We start from the raw sequence: 26,199 nt of genomic DNA, 5'->3' as shown, positions 1-26,199 counted from the left end.
AATCTTTAAAAAAATTAAATAATTTTCTTACATATTAAAGAGCACTAAAACCAGAACAAATACAGTCTATCAAAATGGTTGAAAAAGGTCTCTCCCTCCTAAAATTAAGAATCTTTAAGATAACATTTAGGGCAAGAAGAAGGGAAAATGCAGGGCAAGGCAGAGACAGCAAGACAACTGCACCAGCCACCAGGCCCACCCCTGGCCCCCGTAAGCACCCTGAGCCCACCCCCACGCTGTAGGGTGCACCTGTACCTTTTGATGGTCTCGGGTTGGAAGGGTTAGAAGCGTGACAGCTCACACAGCTGTGCAGGGGGCAGCGGAAGCCTCGGCTCTCAAACACGGTTAAAGGGTACTTCCTCACACAAGCTTCATGGTAAAACTTCCCACACTGCGATACGACACAGCGCTTCACATCTGTCTTGCTCTCCTTACACACAAAACACGAGTGAATCCCTAACAAATGGTTAAAGAAAGGGGCAGAGAAAGAGATGCAAAGAACAAGAATTAAATAGTCGTTCCTAAGCCACTCAACTCCAGCAGCTCTGTCAGAGGCAGCCCAGGCTGCGAAGGCCTCTGGCTCTCTTTCTGACCTTGCTGACTAGTCCAAGCATGCTTCAAAAAAGTCCAGCCATAAGGGTTACCTTGCTGTGAACTGGGCTCCAGCTTCCCCTGGAGGACAAGAAAGTGTGAGAAGGAGGCAGCCTAGGTAGGGACTCCCACTTGAATTAGCCAGAAGCTTGAAAGGAGGTACTCCTCTGAAGATAGGTTATTACTCTTCTTTCTGAGAGCAGCTCACCAAGTATAGTGAAGAATCACTTAGACTCACAGGCTGGCAGAGGCCTCCAGAAGCAGTGTACTGTTGTATCTGATGGCCTTGGAGGAACTCTCTGGGAGAGTCTAGGTGTCTTCCTAACCGGGGACATGCTCCCACAAGAGCCAGGAGACCCTCTGGCCACAGACAGAGGGGGCTACATCAGAGTGGCCCGTTTTCCCAGCAGCCCCCAGACCGTGCTGCTGAGGCCTGATGGCCGCTCAGGCAAGAGCCTGGAGCTATTCTTTCTGTTGAAACTGAAGCTCAGGTTCATGCTGTGTCTCTAAAGCAGCCCGTGTTCTGTGACTGACCAGGTTACCTGTACGAGGAGCGCAGGACCTCTGGTACCACGGCATCCCAAGCCAGCCACTTCACAGACTAGCAGGCTCAGGCCAGCCCGTGGGAAGGACAGGGACAGCACAGAGACCAGCAGGGAGGCAGGTGTCCCCCACCAGGCTCTCAGGCCCACATCAGGACGCACCTGGGGGCGTGGCCCAATGCACTGTGCCTAAGAGCCTCGGAGAAAGACTCCACGGCTGGGAGGGGATGCTCCCAGAACTGCCTGTCATGGGAAGTACTATTTAAAGGCTACAACAGAACTTGCCTGAAGCACATTCACTGCAAGTGAACCTCCCTTCTGGCCTCCGGGAGAGTCCAAGGCAGGCGAGGTGGAAGGCTCCACAGCAGGGCCCTTCACAGAGCACCAGGCTGCCAGTCTTCTCACACAGCTGTGGGGCAGAAAGGGGACAGCAATAAGGCCATGCCCGGCACCCAGACCCTGCAGGATACACTCGAGAGGTTTAGAATCAGACGTGAGAATCAAGAAAACTCCCACACATTTCCATCACCATAAACCAAACTCCTCCAGGGGCTTCCCCACAGCCTCCATCTCACAGAGCAGTAAGTGACCTGGCCCATGTCACCACGGGACACGGACCGGCCCCTGGCCAAGGTGCTAGCAGTGACACCTCCAACTTCACACATTTCAAAAAAGCGTCCATGTACAAATGTGTGTCTGTTACACAGGTTGGCTGTTAACTCAGTGACAGAAGCACAGAGCCTGTGTGTAGATGCAGGACACTCCCAGGGGCACTTAATCTGGGACTCTGCTGGCAACCGCATGCCTTCAAAACCAAAGTCAGTGTCATGCTGGGTGGGGCTCGAGGAAGAGTGAAGGTGTGGCCTGGGACCAAGTCAAGGGACAAATCAAAAGACCACCTTCCCCTCACCTGACACACATACTCCTTTTTGGCGGTTACTCCTCGCTCAGACTTCTTGGATGAGACGGACACTTCGGTCTGAGTTTCGTCTGCGCTCTCGTACGGGGACTCCAAGGGCTCGTCTCCTGGGCCGTCGGAGACCTGGAGATGAAGGAGGTGGACGAGAGTTCACTAGTCACGGAGAGCGGCAGGGGCGGCAGCACACGGCCCGCCCACATCACCTCACACACGGGCCTTCTTGGCACCCGTCCCCAATTGCCAGGTACTTGTTGCAAATGTAGTGTCAGCTGTTGCTTGGGATGGCAAAACCTGGCCACTGAACTGTATAGAAATTCAGAAATGGACTTTACCCTCCTTGACACTTAGTTAAATTTCTGTAGAAGAGGCACAAAATTTCACTTGTCTCTGCGATCCACAGGAAGGAACTCTGATGAAAACCCAATGTGCTCCAGTGGGTGACCTAAGGTGGGCTATGGAACTGAGAATCTTGACCTTTCTTACCCAACCTCTCAAGTTCCAACCAGTTGGAAATAAGAAAAACAGATTATGATCTAATGAGTGTTTTAAAGGACCAAAGTGCAGCATCAAAGTGTAAGCCTTTGTGCTATCATCTTGTGGTCTCACTGCCACTGTGGTGGAGGCCATTCTGGAAGCCTATCAGGGCACCAGAGTGCTGACCCAAGGTCAGCGCTCCAGAACACGTGTTCTGGACAACCAACTGTCCTGCTCTCGCACCCGCCCCCCCATTGCCTATTCTCCCCAGAGGGTTCCAAGTGGGAAAAGGCAAGGTAAAACCTGCCGACTCTGTTAATAGGTGAGTCTAAGAGAAAGGCCTGGGAGAAAAATGTGGAATCTTTGAGCAAACCAAAGGACCATCCCCCCGGTTGTGTTTCACCCATCTCCTTCATCATCAGAAATCACCCAGCCCAGGCTAACCCTCTCCCTCCTCAGGGCACACATTTTGCCCGCATTTGAGCAGCAATAATAAATCTCTACATAAAAATCAATAAATCTTTAGTAAGAAAATTTTCTCATATACCATATTCAAATTAAAAAAAAAAAACAACCTAAAACACATTAAGTGTTTGTTTGATGTTAGGTAAATGAATGTTGAAAACTGAATTTTTCAACACAACAAAAGTATAAACTACATTTCCTATACAGCTTGATAATCACAACAAGTAATCATGTTATAGGCCTGTTGTTTGCCAATGAATACAAAGCTAGAAACTAAAGTTGGGCCACACTGAAACAAAACAAAACAGAACAAACCCCACCAGCCAATCCACCCAGTTCTGTTGTCTTATCAATGAACATTGCCCAGAGTTAGCTCCCTGATGTGAGGGGAGCAGAAGGAAAACACCCAGTTAGCACGGACTTAGAGCCTGTAAGAACAGGCAGATGTGTGCGGGTCGTGCTGACTCTGACCGGCGTCTGCAGCCGGGCCAGCTGGTACGTCGGCCCACCGGCCTCGCTGTTCTCCTGACACATCCCTTAACAACACAGTTTGGAGAAAGTAGGCTCTCAACCTTCATTTCCTCACCTTTTCCGGGAAGATGGAAATAGCGGTGTGAACATACACTACATTACAGGGATCCTCGCACAGCAAGGTGCCCTCCAGGCTGGCCAGAGGGAGCCCCTCCTATCAGATCACCCCCTACTTCTTTAACATTTAACATTCAGAAAGAAGGTAACTTGGAAAAAAAAACTGCATTCAAACGCCAATTCTTATTAACATGTCCCTCAGACTCAGAGTCACAGAGGGGCAGGGGACAGGGGTCTGAACGCTCTGAGGCAAGATGCCGATGGGCACTGGGGTGGGGCTGGGGGCATCAGGAAGAGCAGCCATGCCTCCTGGCCCAGCCCCACTCAACGAGCAGCCCAAGGCTGACCCGTCTGACGGAGGAACCGAGGCCCAGAGAAAGAGCCTTCAACATGGGCTCAGGGGAGAGAGCCCCGGTTCCCTACCCACCAACCCATGTTCTTCCCTCAATGTGGCTGGAACAAATTGAAAGCTTTAAAAGAAAAAAAGAAAAAAAAAAAAAGAAAAACTGCATGGAGAGAAAGACAGAAAACACAGACCAGTCCTGGGTCAAAGAAAGGAACAGCACCTTTTATTTAAGATTTACAGAAAAAGTTAGCACGTTTCCACTTGGAGATATTTCCTAAATTAACAAAGTCTGTTTTGAGGAAATCAACACTGAATACATATTTTGAATGGAAATATAAATGTTAAAGACACACATGAGGCTTGTTTCCTGCTTGGGGTCTAAGATACACATACAGAATACAGACCTTACAATATTACAGTCCATGACACAGGTTGCGGCAGATCGCGACTTTCGCCCCGCCCAACCCCTTCCCAGCGACCGGACAGACAACTAGCACACAGTCGGAGGGATCCAACGGCTCTGCGCTCAGCACACCACCCGCAAGAGGAGCAAAGTGCGCAGGGCACCACACCGGCGCGCCTCACTCCAGCTGCAGGCTCCACGTGCACCAGGTGACAGTACTTACTCGGAGATGCCGTTTGTGAAAGCGACACATTCACCCGAATGGTCCCAACACAGTCCCAACTCTCAGTCTACGACATCTACAGTCTATTCCATATCCAGTAGGACGCATTTGGAAAAAGAACAATGGAGTAACTGAACGGACACAGACTCTGTCAAGAACTTTCCCGGCGCTTCCCGAATCCACCAAAGCCACGCTGGCAGCACAGATCTCCAAGCAGCTTAGTTCCTGACTTTTCAAAGTTTTCTTGAGTCTGAAAATACTTCCTCTACTCCCCACTTAATATGTGATAGTATCCAATTGCCTATTTGCCTTACAAATACATTACTTTATGGGCAGGGACTGCTGTCTCCTTAACATGTATCACAGGGAGTTTTCAAGATGATATTAATGAACATAAGGTAACCTAGTGAACACATTTGAACCAACTTCTAGCAACAATATAGCCATTTAGGGTGACTTATGTGGATCCCAGTCCTCTCTGCTGTGATGGGAAAGGGGCCCTAAGCCTCGGACAGTGGTATACACAGTGATTGTAAAAATTTTTTGACAAAACAAATCCCTTCACAAATTGAATACCACATAATTTTTGAAATACAATTACAGACCTTGAACAATAAATATTTCTATAAAAACATTATTTTCATGTTTAAGTTACGCTTTTGTCAAGGAAGAAATAACTATAAGCACTTTCACACAGTATTTTGGATTTACACATGATCAATATCCTGTGCCCAACAGATTTAAGGAGCTTAAAATCAAGACTAACCTCAGACAGGTCCTCCAAGTTAACATCACAGTGAAATATTGAGTGGAATTAAAATAAATTTTAAATCAGTCATTCATCACCTAAAACACTACAGTTCAGAAAAATGTTTATTAGAGCGACCCTTCTAGATGACATCAACTACAACCGTCCTAGCTGCCCCTAAATTCTAGGGCTAGGTCTATGTCATTGAACACACAGACCTCCAGCTCACACACCGTCTTTGTGCTTCACCTTCTAACCTGGGTGCTTCTGTGTTGTCCGATAGCCCCAGAAGGTGCCCGTGAGACCCAAGTGGCTGGCCACAGCCGCAGCATCAGGCCATGTGGCTGCTGCTCCAGATTCAAGGCTGGCCCTGATCATGGGTAAAATGAGTCTCTGAAATATCCTATTAACCCAACTTTGCCCCAGCTATGTCCCACAGCAGTGGCCATCCCATAAAGAGTGGGCTGGGGAGGGGCCTGGGCTGGCCTGCTCCAAGAGACAAGTTGTGCCCTCCCTGTGGCCAGGTGAAAACAGGAATGAAGCCCCTGCCTCATGGCTGAGCAAACCCCAACCCCACACCCCCACTGGACTGGGCCACCCCACCCCTACACTTCGGTCATTCCTTAAAGGTACAACATGCCTGAATGGTTAGCATGCTTTAACATCAATATCAAAGAGTTTTATGCCAAAACTCAACAGCTACACGTAGGCCAGAAAAAGTTATAAAGTCAATTTAATATGTTAGTCACAAAGGTCTCTAACATGACGACAAGACCTGTCAGATTCTTAAACTGACATTGTGGGACACTGGCCCTTGCTGGTGAAAATGCCTAGAAGGGAGCATGCCCCTCCCCCAGGCAGTATAAGGAGAATGATGAGTATAGTACACACCACCTTCTACCTGCTGAGGATGGCTGATCATCCATCAGCGGCAAGTAGATTAGTGGTAATTTCTAATTCTAGGTAAAACAGCAAAAACTGTACTTAAAGGGATCAAAATCGAGGTCACTGACCAAAAATTCCAAAATGCATAGAAGTCAGTATATTTCTTAAAAAGGAAAAGAAGAGAAAAAGGGAAAAAGAAACTTTAAGAGTCAGTAAGAAGCCGGCTAGTAACAGATTAGGGAGCATTTTGTGAAATATTTTCTAACGAGATTCAATTCTTTTAGCAAAAGAGTCTCACTCAGATTCATATTCTGCAAGATAAACAGCAGGCTTCGGCAATCACTCTCTGTTTAGAGATCTTCGAAACCGGAGAGGAAGGTATGGACTGTAAAAAGCCTGTAGAACTACAGCCTGGCACCAAGTATAAAGAGCCCTCGCCAGGTCACACACAGATCTACCTGGACCAGAACCACCTTCAAAATGAGTTAATCATCTAAAGGGCTAGACATGATGGAGAAACATTAGGTCAGAAATCAAGCAAGAAAGGAATCCAGTCCACTGGCCAAAGTACAGGTGTCTGCCCTTTCAGACAGGAGCCCAGCCTCCTTGCCAGCTCGGCCCCACACGGGGCCGCTAAGTTACCAAGGACGCCCTCGCCGAGCCTCCCCTTTCTGCCAGGCTAAGTGAATGGAGGACTTCATGGAAGTGTGCTCACACTATTACTCAAATGACGCACAGAATCACAGCTCGCCATTGGCCACAGCAGGGCCCCACATCCACTCACGTCAGGCTTTGGCCAAGAACCCTCTTTGAGGTCATTTCTTTATCACTTTAATTTTACACCCATTCGTGGGTGCATTTTTGGTTTTGGGAACTAGAAGATGCTAATTTACAATCTTACTTTCATTCCTTTTTGGGGATACTGCTAAGAGAGACCTTCGGTGGTATTCAAGTCACTGCCCCTGGGCAAATGCTGGCCCCACTCTGCCCTCAACTCTGGCCAAAGAGATCCCTCGGAACGCTGACCTTGCTGCTAAGTTGGTTCAGGTTCCGCACAGTCTCCTGCATCCTCTCCTCTAGTTCGAGCAAGCAGGTAACACTCCCAACAAAAGAAACCTCCTGAAATGGCACCACCCTTATCACCACTCCTCAAACCCTAGACACCTCATTTTAAACCTTTCTGTGCTTCTGCATGAACTTCCAGAGAAACACTTGGGCTCAGACCCATCTAGAGCTAGGGTAGCCTCACAGAGAACACTAATGGAGCAGGATGAACTTTCCTGGAGGAGGTGAGACAGACGAGACCCCTCCACGCACCCGCACACACCCGTGGCCTTAGTTCATGAAACTGCGCTTCCGTGCCATGAGAATTGGCCTCGATTTCTTGGTGGTTTTTAGGAGCAACCTCTTAAAAAACACAGGTTATTTTCAGTTGGGAGACAGAGATAGAACAGATACATTGTATAAAGAGAGTACTGATGCTAGGACACCTAGATTCAACACCATCAGAGACAGACATTTAACTTCTGTACCAACTCCAAAGAAAGGCCCCACAGGGGACACAGAAGCCCACAGCAGGTGGGTAAACAGTGCGGGACCCCGATTGCTAATAGGTGCACTTAATGTGCCCCCAACACAGTAAGGAATTTTCAGTTTTAGAACAGTTGAAATGTAGATTGTTGTATACTCTGACAAGTTTTCACCCCCTTGTGAAAGGCTCATGTTTTATACTAGAGAGTTCCTTCTTGTTCCTATCTCCCCTCACCAGACACAAATGCAGTGTATGGCAGACGGTTTGCAGCACGTAAATGGAACCGCTACAGTGATTCTATGTCTAAGCGAAAGTCACTTCAACAACAGGCGGTTCAAAGGACAAGACTAGAATGTATCAGTGTTATTCTGACCTCCCTAGGAAATGAGGGAATTCATGTTAAATTAGTAGCATAATGAATTTTTGTGCTCTTGGCAGACAAAACTTATTTGTCATTAAGCTCTTTCCAAACAGAAGCCCTTTCCACTCACCTTCAGGAAGCCATGGGTGGGCCCTCTCGGGAGCTCTGCTCATCCACCAGCATTCCCCAGCAAGACCACTGCTGGCATTTGGAGGACAATTCTGCCGCCTGTGGAACTGTCCCTCTCACTACCTGCACCTCACCACCTTCCCAATATCCCCCAGCAGAGGAAGATGCCTCCCCCAGTTGAGAAACACTGCATACTCCCCCATCCTTGTCCCTACCCCATGCCCTCCTATGTACTTCGCTGATGCTAATTTTAGGCTGCCTAGAGGATATACCATACAGCCATTTTGACAGTTCTTCCTACGGAGGAAAGCACCTGCTCTCTGGCTAACTTCTAATGCGCCTAACGCATGTTGGTAGCTGGCCGGCCGCCCACTCAAAATTCATCATGCTATAGTTTCAAATGAATTCTTGTCAAAAGCCTTACAGGCAAGTCTCTACTTGGGGTGATCGTTTCTTGAACTGGACCACTTACATGACCTTTTTTCACATTTTTAAATAAAATAATTAGTTTTCTGTGACCCCTACATTTACTCCTGAGCTTTTTCAATGTCTTTTAGGAACAGCATGACTTGGGCCACCTCGCAGGCCATGTATCCCACCAGCTCCAAGAAGAGCCACCCAACGAGCCCTCAGCACAGGCCAGACCCTCAAGTGCTACTCAAACCAGCCCAGTGTCTGCCACTTCTAGATTCAGTTTACCCCCACGTGCATAATGCAGTCGAGAGGATCACTTTTCATGCCAAAGCAAAATTTATACTTTTGGATAAAAATGGAATGATGGTGATTTTATTATTTTTATTGTTATAACCATTATTGTCACAACAGTGAACCACTGAGTCCTTGCAAGGCGCCAGGCACCCTAAGTGTTTAACATGCGTTACATTACTTAACGGTTTAGAACACAAGTAGTAGTCAGAAACTTTCATTAAGGGTAGAACACAGCTGAAGAGTCTGCTGGGAATGAACCGGGTGCTGTTAACATGGTAACGTGAACAGCACTCCTTCTGCCTCCACGAGCTAAAGGGCAAGCGAGGCCTGCGTCTCACCATGCAAACATGCGGGCACCCAGGGGTAGGACACCAGGTGGTCACCCAAGACTTAGACATTTAATGGGATGGCTGATGTCCTACAAGAGCGACTGATGAAGTGGTTACTATAAATAACCTGATTGCGGTGCCCCCAAGACACCAATCACTGAACCAAGAGTGGAGTTAAATGGCTCATATGATACTGTAAATGATATTTTTCCTAAAAATTTGCTGTAACTAGTGTCATAGTAAAACTGCTTAGTAAAAAAAAGACAGAATCAAAACTCCTCCTGCCTTTTATGTTGGAAATTAGTTTAATATGTACAGTACTGAGTACATTCCATTGGCAATGGGAATTAGCTGACGAGGACTCCTTTTAGTGTGTGCTGCTTGTTCTGTTTCTGAAGGTGCAGATGCCAGCATTTTTCAATAAAAACTCGGCAAGTCATGAACTAGGAGACAAGTGTGGCCTCTAGCAAGACCAGCCCCTTCGGCGCGGAGTCCTTGTTGCAGGCCCAGGGCAGCCCCCGGTGACGGGCGTCCCTTCAACGTGAAATCTACATGGATCATTGCAATATGAGTGTGTTTCTATTATGAGATGAATGTGATCAGGTAAATGGCCTTGATTAGGTATCTTACCTTGGTCTTAAAATTTGTTATCTGTTTTCTTCATTGTATGTGTTAGTAATACCAGTAAAAACAGATTATCACACATCTTCCATAAAATGACTGTGATAGGAATGTCCCTTAGTGTGTACGACGATACACCACCTGGAGCAGACATCCTGGAATATTACATCATTTTAAGTGCAGTACAGGGCAGCTGAGTTCAAATCCAACTTGGCTGATGTGGGCTCCCATAAAAGCTGTTACCAGTGAAGGCGAAAAAAATAAGAATTTGCTCTACTAAGGGAATAAGAAATGAAGTTACAAAACACTTAAATCACATTAATTCCTTCACAGGCCTTTGTCATGCAAGTGTGTAATTTTAATCTATTCTCTTCATTAGGGTGCTGTAGTACCATGTAATACTTATTCCAGTATCAATTTTATTTCTCATATATACCTTTTTTTGAGAAGAATTTAAACCACAGATGACCTAAAATGTCTTGAAACACCAACTCTGTGAAAACTCCTTATTTCAATCAAGGGTGATAAAAAGCAGGACACACAAACATGCAGTGGGCATGTGACCTAAGTAAGGGGCAAGTCTGAAGCCCAAACAGCAGCTCCCAGGGTCACCCAACTCCCACCAGAACAGGATACCAGTGGTTTATAGGGCACTGTTTTAGAACCCTACACTCTGCCTCCCGTGCTAAAAGGCACTCAGCATGGTATACGTTGTGAACGCAGACTATAGTTCAGTAGTGGTAACACAGAATAGATAAGGCTTTTCGCTCACTTGAGGTGGTTTAATGAACAATATAATTTTATAAAAATGAACGCTAATGAAAGATTTATATAAGCCACTCAAAAGTGGCCTGATAGAAAAGGTCTAGTAACTTGAATGTTTTTACATAAGCAATAGTATGCATACTATGGGATCTATGTATCACCTTCAAAATGCAGGACAGTGTATGATTTTAATGTGTTTAATATATAATATGAACACATTTAGTAAACTACCCAGTTCTGAAGTTTTAAAAAATTAAAAAATCAATGAAGTCTAATAATTATAAGATGTTTCATTGAAGTCTTCCCAAGTTCAGAACAAATGTCTAACCCAGGAAGACCCCAGTCACCCTGGTCTCAGTGAACATCAGACCACCAACCCTGACCCACCTGTTCTCACCCCACCCTGGCTGTGTCCGCCCTGGGCTGTGCTGCCCAGAATCCAAACATTTGGCTGGCACGGTTTCTGACCAGGAATGACAGAAAAGATTTGTTTTCAGCCTCAGTTTTTCTTACAACTGTATCTGACAACGGAGTAAGTAAAAACTCAACCAGAAAGTGGATCAAAGTGCAATGACAGAAAAACTCATTAAAAATCTTCTTTAAAAAGCCGACTTTAAGCAAAAGGGTCTATGGACCTGAAACTTTTTACTTTTAGTATTCTTTAGAATTAGAATCTTCATTTTTCAGGATACTAATCATAATTCAGACAAGAAAAAAGGAAAAAGGAAAAAAATTTGTATAGAATTTGTCTTTTTCATGTTTCAATAAGCCCCTGGAAGTTCAGTAAAGAATTCATACTGCATTTTCTCAAATGTGCCCAAACATAAGAAATGTTTAATTACCTACACACACCAAACTATAAGAAAGCCCCAGTTCCCACACATGAGCAGCTTCCCACCACCACTGGCGTGAACCCCCAAAGAAAACCCCACTCAGAGCAACTCTATGTTTATACCACCTCAGATGGCTCAGGTCCCTAGAAGACACCTCATGCAGGAAGGCCCAGCCCAAATCTAGAGTGAGGAAGTAACTGAGGCTGAGACGGCAGAACAGTCAGGCCCCACCAGTGACCGTGGCAGAGACCAGGTCAAAAGTGCCACCTTCTTACCCAATAGGGTGAGGGGTATATCCACTCCCTGCCTTACTGTCTTGTTCAAAAAAAGCCCAAGGTTAGCATCTCCTCATACTCTAAATAAACAGGACTCATGTCTACAATGAGAAAAAGAGGATCACAGGGAAAAAATTAGTAAGGAATTAAAACTTGATTATAAACTCCTTGGGTAGTCACTAAAATTGGGAATCCAAAACTCCCCAAAAGTGTCATATTTGCATTCTGAGGCTGTTTTTTTGTTTTTAGAACGGCCAAGACTTTATATCTGGTGATGAAGTCCAGATGTCATGATACAACGAGAGGTATAGCCTCAGGTAGATATTATTCTGCTATATACTGCATATTCTGCAAATGCAGAAAATAGAGGAGTCGTATTACCATGATGGTTCTGACTCACCTCCACACTCAAGCGTCTAAGGGTATGCCAGGATTTAGAGGACTCAAACCATGGAATGCATGAGGACATGCCTCCATGAGCCTAGGAATCCAACACAACAGGCAAACTACCCTCCACCCCGCCTGGGGTGAGTGCACAATGACCAGAGTCCGCTCAAGCAACAGTGTCATGTTAGGGCCAGAGTAGACTTGCTGGGATGTGGAAAATTAATTACAGTGTGGGGCTAAATAGAACACATTTTAAACACAGATCTCAAGAACAGTTAAACTACATCCAGACTGAAGTATATACACAGACATTTATACATACGCTGTGTGCATGTGTGTATACCTATGGTGCTCAAATAGACTAAAATAGTGATTTTTTTCCCCATTCCATGACTAATACATAGTTGAAAGAATCTGAAACTCACCTACATTTGTGGAGAGGACACCAGTGTTATGCTTGTTAAGTCTCACTTTTGCTCACACTTCAACTTGGGCAACTAAATGGCCTTCATATGAACACCATGGTCATCACTATCACTAGTATTTTACCTCATTCTCAGTTAAGGATGCAGAAGGAGACGAACTTTTGCTAAAAGGAGTGGAAGACGCGGCTGTAGATGCCCGATTTCGCTTCTTCAGTGGTTTGCATGCATCTGACAGATGTTTCGTTGCTGCAAAACAATTTTGGTTTATAAAGTAAAGTTTGAAATCTTAAACCCTCAATCTCTCTTTTTTTTTTTTTTAAACCCTCAATCTCTTAACTGCTTCAAAATTACCCCTGTAATAAATGAAGTTCTAAGGATAAATTTTCCAGGATCCTCTGTTATAGTAAAGGCTTAACTTTTTACTGTGAAAAAATCTGAATGGAAACAAAGGCAAATTGTCCAGTGAACTCCAATGTTCCCCTGCCTGGCCAACCCCCAAATCCATCACAACACGGCTCCATCCAAACCTAGCTTCACATCCCCAGAAGCCACATTCTTCTGGAGCAAATTCCAAACATCATTTCACCTGTAAAAAGTTCAGTACATGTCTCTGAAACATAAAGTTTTAAATACAAACATAAGACCACTATGCCATTCTTAAAAGTAACAATCCCTTCATATCCTCAAATGTCCACTCAATGTTTAAACTGCCAACACCGATGCAATCACATGAGGGTTTATTTAACAAGCTTAAGCTTCGGTCCAAGTCCCGACTCCACTGTGTTGGGTATACTTGGGCCCAAGCTTAAGCTTGTTAAATAAACCCTGGTGTGATTGCATCGGTGTTGGCTCCTTGGTGGTCTCTCGGATGTGAAAACTCAGGCACTACATTGCTCACAAATGTCTTTCTTTTCATAGTCCATTTAATTGACTTTTGAAAACCAACATAGCACCTCATGCAAAATAAGGAAAGCAAATCCATTTCCAACTCTCACTTACTCCTTTCTCCTCTGAATGTTGTTTTCCTAATTAAGAGTTGGTGACAGGAGGGAGGCAAGATGGCATCTGCATGATTTCAGCTCAGGTCATGATCTCAGGGTCATGAGATCAAGCCCTGTGTTGGGCTCCTTGCTCAGCGGGGTGGGGCAGGGGTGAGGTCTGCTTGAGGTTCTCTCTCTCTCCCTCGCCCCCTGCCCCTCCCCCACCCTCTTTCTTAAGAAAAAAACAGAAAAACAAAAAGAGCTAGAGATGGTAAGCTCTCTGTAATAAACTGTCAGAAACTTCAAAAAGACAATGAGGAGGGAAAGGGAGCCTACTTCTTTCATTGCTTTGAGTTATTTTTCACAAACACTTGAAGCCAGTTTCTTCAACATGTGAAAGAAAAATAACTAATCCTTACTTTTTACTTTTAGTGAAAATAGATGATCAGATACTCAAAAGTGGTGGAATTTATAGCAGCTACTGGCACCGTCAAGGAGGAAACCTGGATATTTCCGACTTAAATAACTTCTTTAGCGTAATTTTAAACTGAAAATAAAGCCCAGTAGAAACCAAGAGAAAAATAACTTCAATAAAATGTAGCTGGAGCACTGCAACCACTTACACATTCAGGTGCACGAGAACCTTCCTTCCTCCTTACTAGCCGTCAGACCCCTCGGAGGAGATCTCGTGCCCTTCCCCGGCCCAGCTTCCTGTTTGCTGCCAGCCCAGCCCAGGTGCCTGGCAGAGCTGACAAGGAAGAAGCACTAACCACATTACCTGCCTGGCTCTTCAGCGAGGAGGCTGCCTCGGTGGCCTTGCAAGAGCTTGTTCGGGCTGTCTTGTCACTGACCGTCTCTCTCTGTTATTACATAAAAAGAAAAAGAAGAAAAGGAAGGGGAACAAAATCTAATGTAAACTAACACAGGTTGCTGAAATGTCTTTCTTTGAAATGTGCTCCACATACTCCATGAGCACGGAGCAGGCTCACGCCTCTTCCACAGCTCAAAGGCCCTCCCCGGCGCCTGCCCTGCCATCTGCTGGGATAGAGAGGCTGCAGGGGTAGGGGAGCCAAACAAGCCATGCTGCTCAGACTCTTCATGTGAGCCGCATTTCATACGCTTCTCCAAGTTCCCCCTGAATTCAAAGCAGAGTGTGAAGGAGAAAAAAAACCAACCCTTCCGCTCCTGAGGTTGTTCTATCAACCTAAAGTGGCGTCTCAAGTCAATGCCAACATCACTGCTCTAACTCCCTAACTCCCTCCACAGAGGATTTCCAATTCAGAGATAAGGTCCAGACAAACCTCACAAAGATCATCAAGAAAGCACATTTCACAAATGAGAAAAACCACACACACACACACATACACACACACACACACACACACACACACACACACACACAAGAAGGGATCAGGAACATTTCGTTCAGTGCTCAGAATCTGAAGGAGTTGAAAATAACCTCTCCTGGGTGCCTGTGTGGCTCAGTCAGTGAAGCATCTGCCCTCAGCTCAGGTCATGATCCCAGATTCCTGGGACAGAGCCCCACATCGGGCTCCCTGCTTGACAGGGAGCCTGCTTCTCCCTCTGCCTGCTGCGCCCCCTGCTTGTGCTCTCTCTCTCCCCCTCAAAATAAATACATAATTTTTTTTTAAAAAGAGAAAAAGAAAAGAACCTCTCCTGACAGCCCTGAAGCAGCATGGCCACGCAGCCACCTGCGCCTTCCCAGTCCCCAGGCCGGGCTGCTCCCTGCATGCCGAGCCCACTCCCCAGCCGGCCCAGGGCCGGTGTAAGCAGTCACAAGACTGCGGACAAGGTAACAGGGGCCCAGGAAGTGTACAGGATACAGCCTACCTGGATTATAAAAACTCAACCAGAGGGAGACACCACTACTCTTTGTATTATGTGCTACTGCCCAAGCTTAGGTAATAAAACATTTCTACCTGGCTACTTAACGTGAATTTTGATATTTCAAATGTCCAGGACCACACGTTTTTAAGGTAAATATGAAATACAAGTATGTCAAGGCAGCCGATGTGAGTCTGCCCACCAGCACAGGACTGCCTGACTAGCAGGAGGCAGAGAGGATGCTCCTGGGGGCTGTGAGCCGCCTGGTTACAGTGACACAAGGTCCGTTTTACCTCTCTCTGGGCTGGATACTTGACCGCTAACCACTTCACCCGACAGGTGCCCTGGAAGAATGTTCTCTTGCCCAGAAAAATAGTGCAGGGCCTGCCTGCTGCCCGGACCTGCAACAATGGCCTTAAAGAAGCAAGATAGCTGATGCGGTGGCCACGTGGTCACACTTCAGCAGCATGTGGAATGGGGTTTTCCATTCCAAATAAAACAGTAAAGAAAGAAATTTCTAGGAGCATCTGGGTGGCTCAGTTGGTTAAGCGTCTGCCTTCAGTTCAGGTCATGATCCCAGGTTCCTAAGACTGAGCCCCACATCGAGCTCCCCACTCGGCGGGAAGCCTGCTTCTCCCCCTCCCATTCCCTCTGCTTGTATTCCATCTCTCACTGTTTTTGTCAAATAAGTAAACAAAATCTTAAAAAAAAGAAAAAGGAACTTCTTCATTTAGATTGGTAAAAGAATGGATGAAGCTTTTCTCAAAACCACAGATACAAGACTATTCTGTATAAACTCAAGCATTAAGATACAAAGTCTGTTTCAACTCTAGGTCCGTCCGTGACTCAACACCACAGGGCCATAAAGCACACTGGAAAGAGCGCACGCTCTCCACACATACAGTCACCATAAGCGGGTAAGCGGGCTCACCCTCCTCCAGGTGCCAGGCAAACTTCGCCCCTTGATGCCTGCTGGACTGTGCTAGAACTAGACAGCCCTGGGGCCCTCCTATCTATGCACATCTATACTCTTTTGTAAGAGTAGAAGAGTATAAGTATATAAGTATATATAGAGAGAGAAAGAGTGTACCATATATTCTATGCATATCATATCTATACTCTTTTGTTGCATCAAACAGGCCTGCTTAGTAGTCCCATTAGATGAATAATAACATGAATCACTAATAAACTGAATGAATTCATAAAATCTATTTTCAACGCCTTTAATGGATTTTGAAAAACTTTTTTATTGAAGTATAACTTATCCCTAATCCCTAAAAACATCCCTGATCTTGATGTTTTCATGCCAATTATTTACACACTGAATAACAGCCCTATAGACAAGAGCCATCTTTGGTCTATACAATTCCATAAAAATCTAAACATCAAGTATTATTCAAAGTGTTTGCATGTTCTTTGACAGCCAAGTATGAGCAGTTTGTGATAAAGTCCATGGCAGATAAGAACTGGCCCTCTGCAGCAGCCTTGTCAAAAGGGTTTCAGGAGAGAAGCAACCGTCTGCCTCTAAACCAGTACCCGCTGAGCAAGGCCCCTAGCCTCTGATCTGCCCAGGAAACTGGCCACTAAGGACTCACACAGCACATGCTCCTCCAGCCCAGGCACACCTGGGGCATAATTACCTTCCGAAGACCATGCTTCTCGGTCCTGAGTCTTTTCCTGGGTGCATCTTCAACTTCAGCCTCTTCAGCAGGGTCCTGTGTCCTCTTTGTATGGTTTCTTTTTTTCCCATTTACATTACCTTGGTATGGGGGATAGGGGAAACTTACATGAAAAACACTCCACAAGCCACCCTCCAAAGCAACGACGGCCCAGCCAGCAAATTGCAAGGGACCATTTCCTATACCACCAAATACTAGAAAATCCTTACCTAATCTACAGATTATTATATTGGTATTTGTTATAATTACATTTTAATATCCTATAGCACTAAATTTAAATATAACCCACTAGTTTCCTAACATTTAAAGACTAGTGGAGGGACGCCTGGGTGGCTCAGTTGGTTGGACGACTGCCTTCGGCTCAGGTCATGGTCCCGGAGTCCCGGGATCGAGTCTCGCATCAGGCTCCCAGCTCCATGGGGAGTCTGTTTCGCTCTCTGACCTTCTCCTCGCTCATGCTCTCTCTCACTGTCTCTCTCTCAAATAAATAAATAAAATCTTAAAAAAAAAATTATTTAAAAAAAAAAATAAATAAATAAAGACTAGTGGAACTTAAGTGGAACTTTAAAAAGTACAAAGCTTGCTACTTTTTATACATTTCCTGAAAGAAGCATGTTAAGCAGCAACACTCCTTCGGTATCTGCAAATTAAGGGTTTCCTACATGTTGTTTAACTATGTCAGTCATTAGTATTTCCAGCAATATCAACTAATCCAAGATTTAAGGTACTGACCTAGAAAACGGAGATGTAAGGTCAGAGTGCAAATTCTAGAGGTGATTAACTTGAACACACCAATGTTTATTCCAAGCACAGATCCAGTATTTCTATCTGCATGCCTGTTGTACCAAGGTTCAGGGTGTAGCCCTGGACCACTGGGCAGACATCTGGTGGGAGGACAGGGTCATCCTCCAGCCTTACCACCCACAGGGACAGGGGTGTGCAGCCAGGAGGACTGCCGGATCCCGTGGTGCCTCAGGAGGAGGTGCAGCTAGCCACAGCCTGGTCACTCCATCCAGGGCCTCACCACAGGTGGAGGCCTGATACCACTAGAGCCCTCAGCAGCTGCCCTATGACAGCGTGAGCCGGCCCACAGGCAGCCACATGGGCTGGCCATGAAGGCCCACTGGGAAGAGGCTTGCAGAGCAACAGGGTTTGAGCAGCACTGACCATGCAAGGCCAGCACAGGGCACAGCCAGCCTGACCTGCCAGAACACCCTCAACCCAGTTTGCCCAGCTCATCAGTGTATGTCACTGAACTATAGAGACCTGCGAGAAGCAACTGATACCCTGCACCTCTCCACACAGGTGAGATGATGTCACAGCCCTTCACGTAAGAACTTCCCCTGTGCCCAAAATGAGATAGTGGGCATTCTGTACAGAAGTCAGCAATGTGGGCCTCTCTTTGAATTCCTCACACTGAGGCCACAGACAGCTGATGCCACCAACACAGCCCATCGTCTTAGTTATTGGCACTGGAGGCCCCAAAAGGGAGGCTCGAGGGCCTCTAGGACAGGAACACACCTGACATACACTGAAGGCGGAAACCAACCCTGTCCTCCTGTCAGTTAAGTAGTCGGCAGCAGTCCAAAATGACAAAATGTGACACAGAGTCATAGTCACACTTACTCTTCAAGGGTAGTTCAATCTGGCTTTAGGAAAACCTAACTCATTCTTAAATAAGTCAGTCATTGAAAAGGACCATCCTTCCAGATTTAGTGTGCTGATGAAGAGTCAAGTCAACCTCTGCACAAATCCAGAACATACTTGCTATTCTAAATTATATTATTTGCAACAAATGCTGAACAAATTCAACAAAATTCAATATTAATATATGAGATAGTTGATGTGGAGATCTAGAAAGCCCTAAAATCAAGAGCATCTGTGACCAAAACAGGCAGGCTGTCTAGCGCACGTGTGGATAGAGTCAGATGTGCACATGCTGGTCTAGAAGCATGGCTTGTGTGCACAAGGCAAAATGCAATGACTTCTGGGTCTTGGTCTCCTTTTAGGTGAGTCTTGAAACACTTTACATTTGACCACTCCAAAATTCTTCAGTGATGAACCTTGAGAAATACAGAATTGTCTGTATTTTAAATTGATAACCAAAGATTTTTTTTTTACATTAGAAATGTTGGTTTTCCACATGTGTGTCCAAGCATGTACAGATGACAGATCTGACCACTGTCACAGGTTCTTTCCAAGCTTACAGTGTTAAGCCTCCCTTCTCTTAAGCAAAGTAGAATTATTTGTTTTTTAAACTGAAGGCCTAAGAAGAACCAGAGGACGGCCATACTTAAAGCCAGTATAGTCACCTTCCTCACCCTGTGAGCTCTCAAGCAAATGGGCCAGGAACGCCCTCCCTGCTCCCAGGTCCAAGGCCCCCCACCTGAAGAAGCAAGCCCCTCCTGAGGTGCAGGTCCAGCCCCTGCCGGAAGCGCAGCATCACACCTGTAGTCCTAGCAACTGCCTGGGCTCCCTCCCTTCTGTGTACCCCTGGCCACCCCATCGCTGTGGAGGCTAGAGCACTCACTCCACTTGGGCTCGCAGAGAGAGAATCACACCAAGCAGCTCTCACAACAATGAGGGAGAAAAGGCAGACAGCAGAGATTGCTTTATTGTGACCACACGCGCTCTGGTTGCTGGCACAAGCGCATGGGTCAGAGATGCGGAGAGCAGCCCCACGTCCCTGCAGTCACCGAGCGGAGCTCAGCTGGCTACATGACACACATCTCACAACCAAGCAGAGCACACTAGCACAGTGTTACGTTTACCAGAGTCTTCTTCAGACTGGGAGGAAGCCACCAGGGCGAACTTGGTGTTATAGCGGGCTTTCTGTTTCTCGTTGAGCATGTCCCACTGCGATCCCAGCAGCTCCTCAATCTCCTCGCCTGAGGCATCCGGGTGCTCGGCAACCACCTGCAGACCCAGAAAGAGGAGTCAGAAAGCCTCACACCTACAATGCACTGGGGTTTTGTTTTGCACAAAATCCAATGCACAGCCTTTGGAAACTCTGTGTGGTGTATTTATTCCCACATCATGGAACAACGCCCCAGAAAAGCTTCAAAGAAAATTAGTGATTATCTGATGCTATAACCCATTCAAAGCTCATAAATAAAAACAGTGCTGGTGAAAACAACTCAACTGTATTTATGTCAAGGCAGGAAATGATAAATGGTAAGAGGAAAAAGTACATTTTTCCAAAATCACGAAATTAGTTAGAAGTAAGTTACAATTTTCTAGGCATCCTTGGAAAATCAGTGGTAGGACAAGTGTCACAGAAACACTACCTGTCAACACAGGGGTGAAGTCTTGACCTGGCCTTCTCACTTGCTGTAATACACACCTTCCGTCTCCCAGATGCTCGCTCTAGATGGTACAGATGGCATGCCATGGAGGGTAGACACAGAAACACACCCCCTGCATGGCCTTCTAGCCATATTGGGGCTGCCAGCTTCAGCACCCCGGAAGCATGCTGGAAATGAGGACCTCAGGCCCCACCCCAGACTTGCCAACCAGGACTGTGTATTTTCCTGAACTCTGCATATGAGTCATGGGCCCACAGCCTTAACTGTATACTAACAACCAGAGAAGTTTTAAAACCTCTGCTGTTCAGGTCCCACCCAAGGCCAGTTCCTTCTCTGGGTCTGGCATCAGTGTTTTCAAGACTCTCAGGGACTCTCGGGGCGCCTGGGTGGCTCAGTGGGTTAAGCCGCTGCCTTCGGCTCAGGTCATGATCTCAGGGTCCTGGGATCGAGTCCCGCGTCGGGCTCTCTGCTCGGCAGGGAGCCTGCTTCCCTCTCTCTCTCTCTCTCTGCCTGCCTCTCCATCTACTTGTGATTTCTCTCTGTCAAATAAATAAATAAAATCTTTAGATTTAAAAAAAAAAAAAAAAAAAAAAAAAGACTCTCAGGGACTCTCATGGGCACCCAAGCTTGAGAGCCACCAACAGCAGGGGCACAGAGGTGGACAAATGATGGGCAAGCCAGACCTACCCCAATCCGTTTTTATTTGGTCTATGAACTAAGAACTGATTTTGCATTTTTAAATGGTTGGGGGAAAAAAGTCAGAAGAATATGTCCTGGCACATAAAAATGACAAGTAATTTAAGCATCAGCGTTCATATATCAAGTTTTACTGCAACCAGCCACTGGCGCCCCTTTACCTGTTCTACAGGGCGGCTGTCCTGCCACAACAGCAGTGCAAAGTAACAGACACAGGCCTCAACTGCCCAGGAGGCCCTTTCAAAAAACGTTTGCTGCCTGATTCCAAGCACTGACCAGCATGCTCTGGAGCCAGACCCCAGGTTCATGTGTGGTTCCCATATGGCAGCTTTGTGAACTCGGGCAAGTGAAGGGGTCTCCCCCTCTGTGATGAGGGGGCAGTAACTCTTCACCTGGCAGGGATAAGGAATCACCAAATTAATGCTGCTGGTCACTACTACCACTACTACCATTTGGACCCACACTGGCCCAACCAACAAGGGTAACCTCTGCCCCAAAATGCAAAACCCTACTCACAACATGGTCACTGCAGACGGCTTCCTATGGCCTTCTGTGCCCCTTCCCCGCCACCTCATCAAGTCCTCCCCGCCCTGAGGGACACTGGCACACCGCCAACGCCAACTTCCACCCACTCTCGCATCTCAGAGCACATGCATTTTCAGATGTGGGTCAACAGCAGCCTAACAATCATGCAGGCCTTCCATGTCCTCACATCCCAAGGATGCCTTCTGCAACGCAAAGAACAGCTCTGAGCTCCAGCGTTCTACTGGGTGTTCTCGGTGTCTCTTGTGAACTGTCACCGTTCCCACTGTGCCCCTGCAGTCCCGGCCCCACATACACCTGCTTCCTCCTCTCATCTTGGGGCCCCCTTGCCTCTCAGTCCAGCAGGGTTCTGTTCTGCCTGCCCATCCTTCATGAGGGTGAGCTCACCAGCCCCAACACTCCAAGCATCAAAGGTCTCAGACCCTCACGCAGCAAAGGTTTCAGTACAGGGCTTCAAAGTCACAGGACAACTGCCTTCTGGAACTCTCCACTTCCAGATTCCTCATGATCAGCACATGCATTCATGGACCCACCACCTTCAGTCATCCAGCCCTGAATACAATGTCCTCAATCAGATGAATCATAGCCATGCCATGCTCACAGCTGTGTCATCAAACAAGACTTGACTCCTTGAGGCCCCCTTCCCTTTGTTCCTAAATCCCTTGCCAGGTCGGCCAGCTCCACTCCTGAACATTTGTGTATCCACCCCATCTAGATGACTATGGTTTCACAAACCAGTCTCCTGGCCTTCAGTCCTACCCATCTACCGGCTGACAATCCCATCCTAAAAGGGCTCCCTCCTTGCAACTAGAGGGACCACACCTGGCCCATATGTAGAATAGGGTCCTTGCCACTTGGCAATGTCTTCCACAGCCCCCCCATAGCCTGGAGCCCATCCTTACCCTCCCCTTTCATCACTCCCTGAACAACTCTGCACTCAGGGGCACAACAACAGGCTCTGCCTCTCCACAGGCCACACTCTCCTGAAACATTTTCTTCCACCAGGCTGACTTTGGCACACCCTTTTAATTTCAGCTACAATGTTGTATTCACTCATTCATTCATTCATTCAAGGAACATTCTGAGCTAGGTACAGGAAATAGAAAGGTCAAAGCAGCCACCATCCTACCCACAGTGCTCACCTTCTGGGGGGCCACCTGCTTATTTTTCATCCCATTGTCATGTACTGTGAACTCCAGGGGGACAAAGAAGTATGCCCCTCATCATTTTGGGTTAATGAGGCCCTGGCTTCTCCCTGAAGTCTATGGGCCTCATCACTGAAGCAGGGAGTACGAAGACTACAAGTTCTATGCATGCAGGTGCACACACAAACATGCACAGATGTGATTTTTCGGGCCAATTCCCTGTCCTTGCTCCTGCCTGTGTCCTCCCACAGTACAGGAGAGTCACTTTACATCTCAGAGTTCAGGGTAGCTAGCTATAAGACACGGATAACTTACGCCAACCTCAAAAGGCCTTTATGAGAACTGAATAATCTTCTTTCACAGTAACATACAGGCAATGTATCTTACAGACAGTAAGCACTCAGTAGTAGCAACCTCCATACTTTTATAAAGATTTATTTATTTGAGGGGTGCCTGGGTGGCTCAGTCCATGAAGCGTCTGCCTTTGGCTTAGGTCATGATCCTAGGGTCCTGGGATCAAGTCCCACATCCAGCTCCCTGCTCAGTGGGGAGGAGCCTGCTTCCACCTTTCCCTCTGTCCCTCCCCCTACTTGTGTCCTCTCTCTGTCAAATAAATAAAATCTTAAAAAAAAAAAAAAAAGATTTATTTATTTGAAAGAGAAAGAGAGCATGTATGCAAGCAGGAGGAGGGGCAGAAGGAGAAGGAGAGAGAATCTTCAAGCAGACTCCCCACTGAGTGCAGAGCCCACCATGGAACTCCATCTCAGGACCCTGAGATCCTGACCCAAGCCAAATCCAGTAATTAGATGCTCAACTGACTGAGCCACCCAGGCGCCCCAACGATTTTTTCTTTTTTTTTTTTTAAGATTTTATTTATTTAGGAAAGAGAAAGAGAGAGAGAGGGAGCATGAGCATAGAAGGTAAGTAAGAAGCAGACTCTCCGCTGAGCAAGGAGCCCTATGCAGGACTCGATCCCAGGACCCTGAGATCACAACCTGAGCTGAAGGTAGATGCTTAACCAACTGAGCCACCTAGGTGCCCCAAGTTTTAATAAACTATATCTCAGACACACAAAAAAATATGGAAAACCAAATATCCACAAGTTCACACACTGTGCTGATTAAACTGTTACCAGTACAAAGACTTTGTGTGCTCCTCAGAGTTCTACTCCCTGCTCTCAGCCCACCGGTCACCTCACACATCCTTTCAGAGCCTTGTGTGGCTTTTAGACTTCTGAGGCGGCTACAGTACCCTACACCTCACACCTCCACTCCTAGTACTCCTGCCTCCCTATTGAACAGCACTGGCCAGTGCAGCCAATGCACAGTGTAGAAACAAGGGCATACAATTTGTCAGGTCTAAGATTTATGTAAGACCTCATCCTGCCCTTTCCTGGATCAACTGCTCCATGAGAAGCCAGCCTCTGTGCTATGAGGACACCCCAGCCACCCAATGGAGAGGACCACACATGAGGCCTCCTACAGGCACTATCAGTACAGTACCTTGGAAGAAGATTTCCCAGCCCCAGTCAAGCCTTCAGAAGATGCAGCCCCAGCCAACATCTTAACTACGACTTCATGGGACATTCTGAGTCAGAACCACCCAGCTAAGCTGCTCCCAAGTTCCTGACCCACAGAAACTGTCTGAGAATCCAAGTGTGTTGTTGTTTTAAGCCACTAAGTTCTGAGGTCATGTGTCATGCAACACTACATAATTGACACGAACATCTATACAAAGAATGGAGACATATAGCATGGATCAACTCTAATGCGCCTGTAAAAATTAGGATCAGAGAAGGTGAAAAAGATTCTTTAAAAATGGGAAACTGAGGGGTGCCTGGGCGGCTCAGTGGGTTAAAGCCTCTGACTCTGGCTCGGGTCGTGATCCCAGGGTCCTGGGATCGAGCCCCACATCGGGCTCTCTGCTCCACAGGAAGCCTGTTTCCTCCTCTCTCTCTCTCCTGCCTGCCTCTCTGCCTACTTGTGATCTCTGTCTGTCAGATAAATAAATAAATAAATAATTTAAAAAATTTTAAAAAAAGGAAACTGAGGGGCGCTTGGGTGGTTCAGTGGGTTAAAGCCTCTGCCTTCGGCTCAGGTCATGATCCCAGGGTCCTGGGATCGAGCCCCGCATCAGGCTCTCTGCTCAGCGGGGAGCCTGCTTCCTTCTCTCTCTCTCTCTGCCTGCCTCTCTGCCTACTTGTGATCTCTGTCTGTCAAATAAATAAATAAAATCTTAAAAAAAAAAAAAAGGGGGAAACTGAGGGGTGCCTGGGTGGCTCAGTGGTTAAAGCCTCTGCCTTCAGCTCAGGTCATGATCTCAGGGTCCTGGGATCGAGCCCCACATCGGGCTCTCTGCTCAGTGGGTAGCCTGCTTCCCCCTCTCTCTCTGCCTGCCTCTCTGCCTACTTGTGATCTCTGTCAAAGAAATAAAATCTTAAAAAAATAAAAATAAAAATGGGAAACTGAGACCACACACATCAGTAGTCATTGACAACACAACTGATGCTTAAAGCCTTCAGTAAATTCTTCCTCACAGTCGCTTCCTCACTGTGGCTTTTCATCACAGTGGGCCTCCCCTAGCTGCTCTTGACTCCTTGCCTCCAAACAGAGTCCCCCTGACCCCTGACCCCACCCAGGTCCTCATCAGTGGGCCTATATCCCACTGTGGACTTTGTCTTCCAGCAAACTCATTGCCCTGCCTACAGCCCCTCTAACTGTATTCTAGGAACACTACAGAACACACTTGTGAGCTAAACATCTGAGCCAAGCCTGATGGACAAAGATGAACAAGCAAAACATGTTAACAAAAACTGCATACATCTCACAAAGCCTAACACTTCACTTCATGTGCAAGAAGCTGGACCTCAAAGAGAGCCAAGTGGCAGCCAAACGTCCTTGATAGTCACAGTCTTCTATCTAGTGACTCTAGAAAAGGGAGGTCCAGGAAGCAAAGGGAGGTCTCCACCCAAAGCTGTTCCTCAAGGGTTGGGCATTGATTAATCAATTAATAACCAAACAAAAACCATCCTTGGAGTCACCACCACCTCCCAAAAGACCCTAGAAAGACCCAGATCATTCTCAACTGGAATCTAGGATTACTTATTACAGAACCAGAACAAACACACTTATAATCACAACAATATAACTGAACCAGTTAAAGAGCATCTTGCCATCATCACTCTTCTGACAACACAAAATCAACTAGCACCTGAGCCCAGCTGGGAGGGAAGGGACCCATGGGCCTCACACAACCCTCCTGCCCTATAGAGACAAGGTCCAAGCAGGGAAGAGCAAGGCAGAGCGCTTGTCTCTAATGCGGAACTGAATTTTAATTGTGCACCCTTCTGTCTGGTTGCTGCTTAGAGTAGGATGCCGATGGCAACAGGCAATAGGCTCTGGAGGGGCACTGAGAGCCGGAGAGCTCCAGAGCAGAGCTACTGCTCCTTGAGGGCAGAA

The 26,199-nt window shown here is 46.7% G+C and overlaps 1 protein-coding gene across 6 annotated transcripts in view; it reads right to left on the bottom strand.

Annotated features, from left to right (window-relative positions):
• Positions 1 to 26,199, bottom strand: part of NSD2 (nuclear receptor binding SET domain protein 2) — a 99,431-nt gene that overhangs the window by 19,805 nt on the left and 53,427 nt on the right. For 5 of the 6 annotated variants that reach the window (XM_032333585.1, XM_032333583.1, XM_032333587.1 and 2 more), the window contains 7 exons: positions 19,824 to 19,968; positions 17,014 to 17,132; positions 14,307 to 14,388; positions 12,673 to 12,794; positions 2,044 to 2,175; positions 1,419 to 1,542; positions 256 to 456 (listed from right to left, as the gene is read on the bottom strand). In XM_032333585.1, the coding sequence (XP_032189476.1) occupies positions 256 to 456; positions 1,419 to 1,542; positions 2,044 to 2,175; positions 12,673 to 12,794; positions 14,307 to 14,388; positions 17,014 to 17,132; positions 19,824 to 19,968 (925 nt within the window). Of the gene's footprint in view, positions 1 to 255; positions 457 to 1,418; positions 1,543 to 2,043; positions 2,176 to 4,126; positions 10,100 to 12,672; positions 12,795 to 14,306; positions 14,389 to 17,013; positions 17,133 to 19,823; positions 19,969 to 26,199 lie in introns of those variants that run through there. The other variant, XM_032333589.1, reaches the window with a different exon arrangement.

The sequence above is a fragment of the Mustela erminea genome, chromosome 2 (assembly GCF_009829155.1).
Source record: "Mustela erminea isolate mMusErm1 chromosome 2, mMusErm1.Pri, whole genome shotgun sequence".
In the NCBI taxonomy this organism is placed as follows: Eukaryota; Metazoa; Chordata; class Mammalia; order Carnivora; family Mustelidae; genus Mustela; species Mustela erminea.
This window is presented reverse-complemented; position numbering and strand designations above follow the sequence as displayed.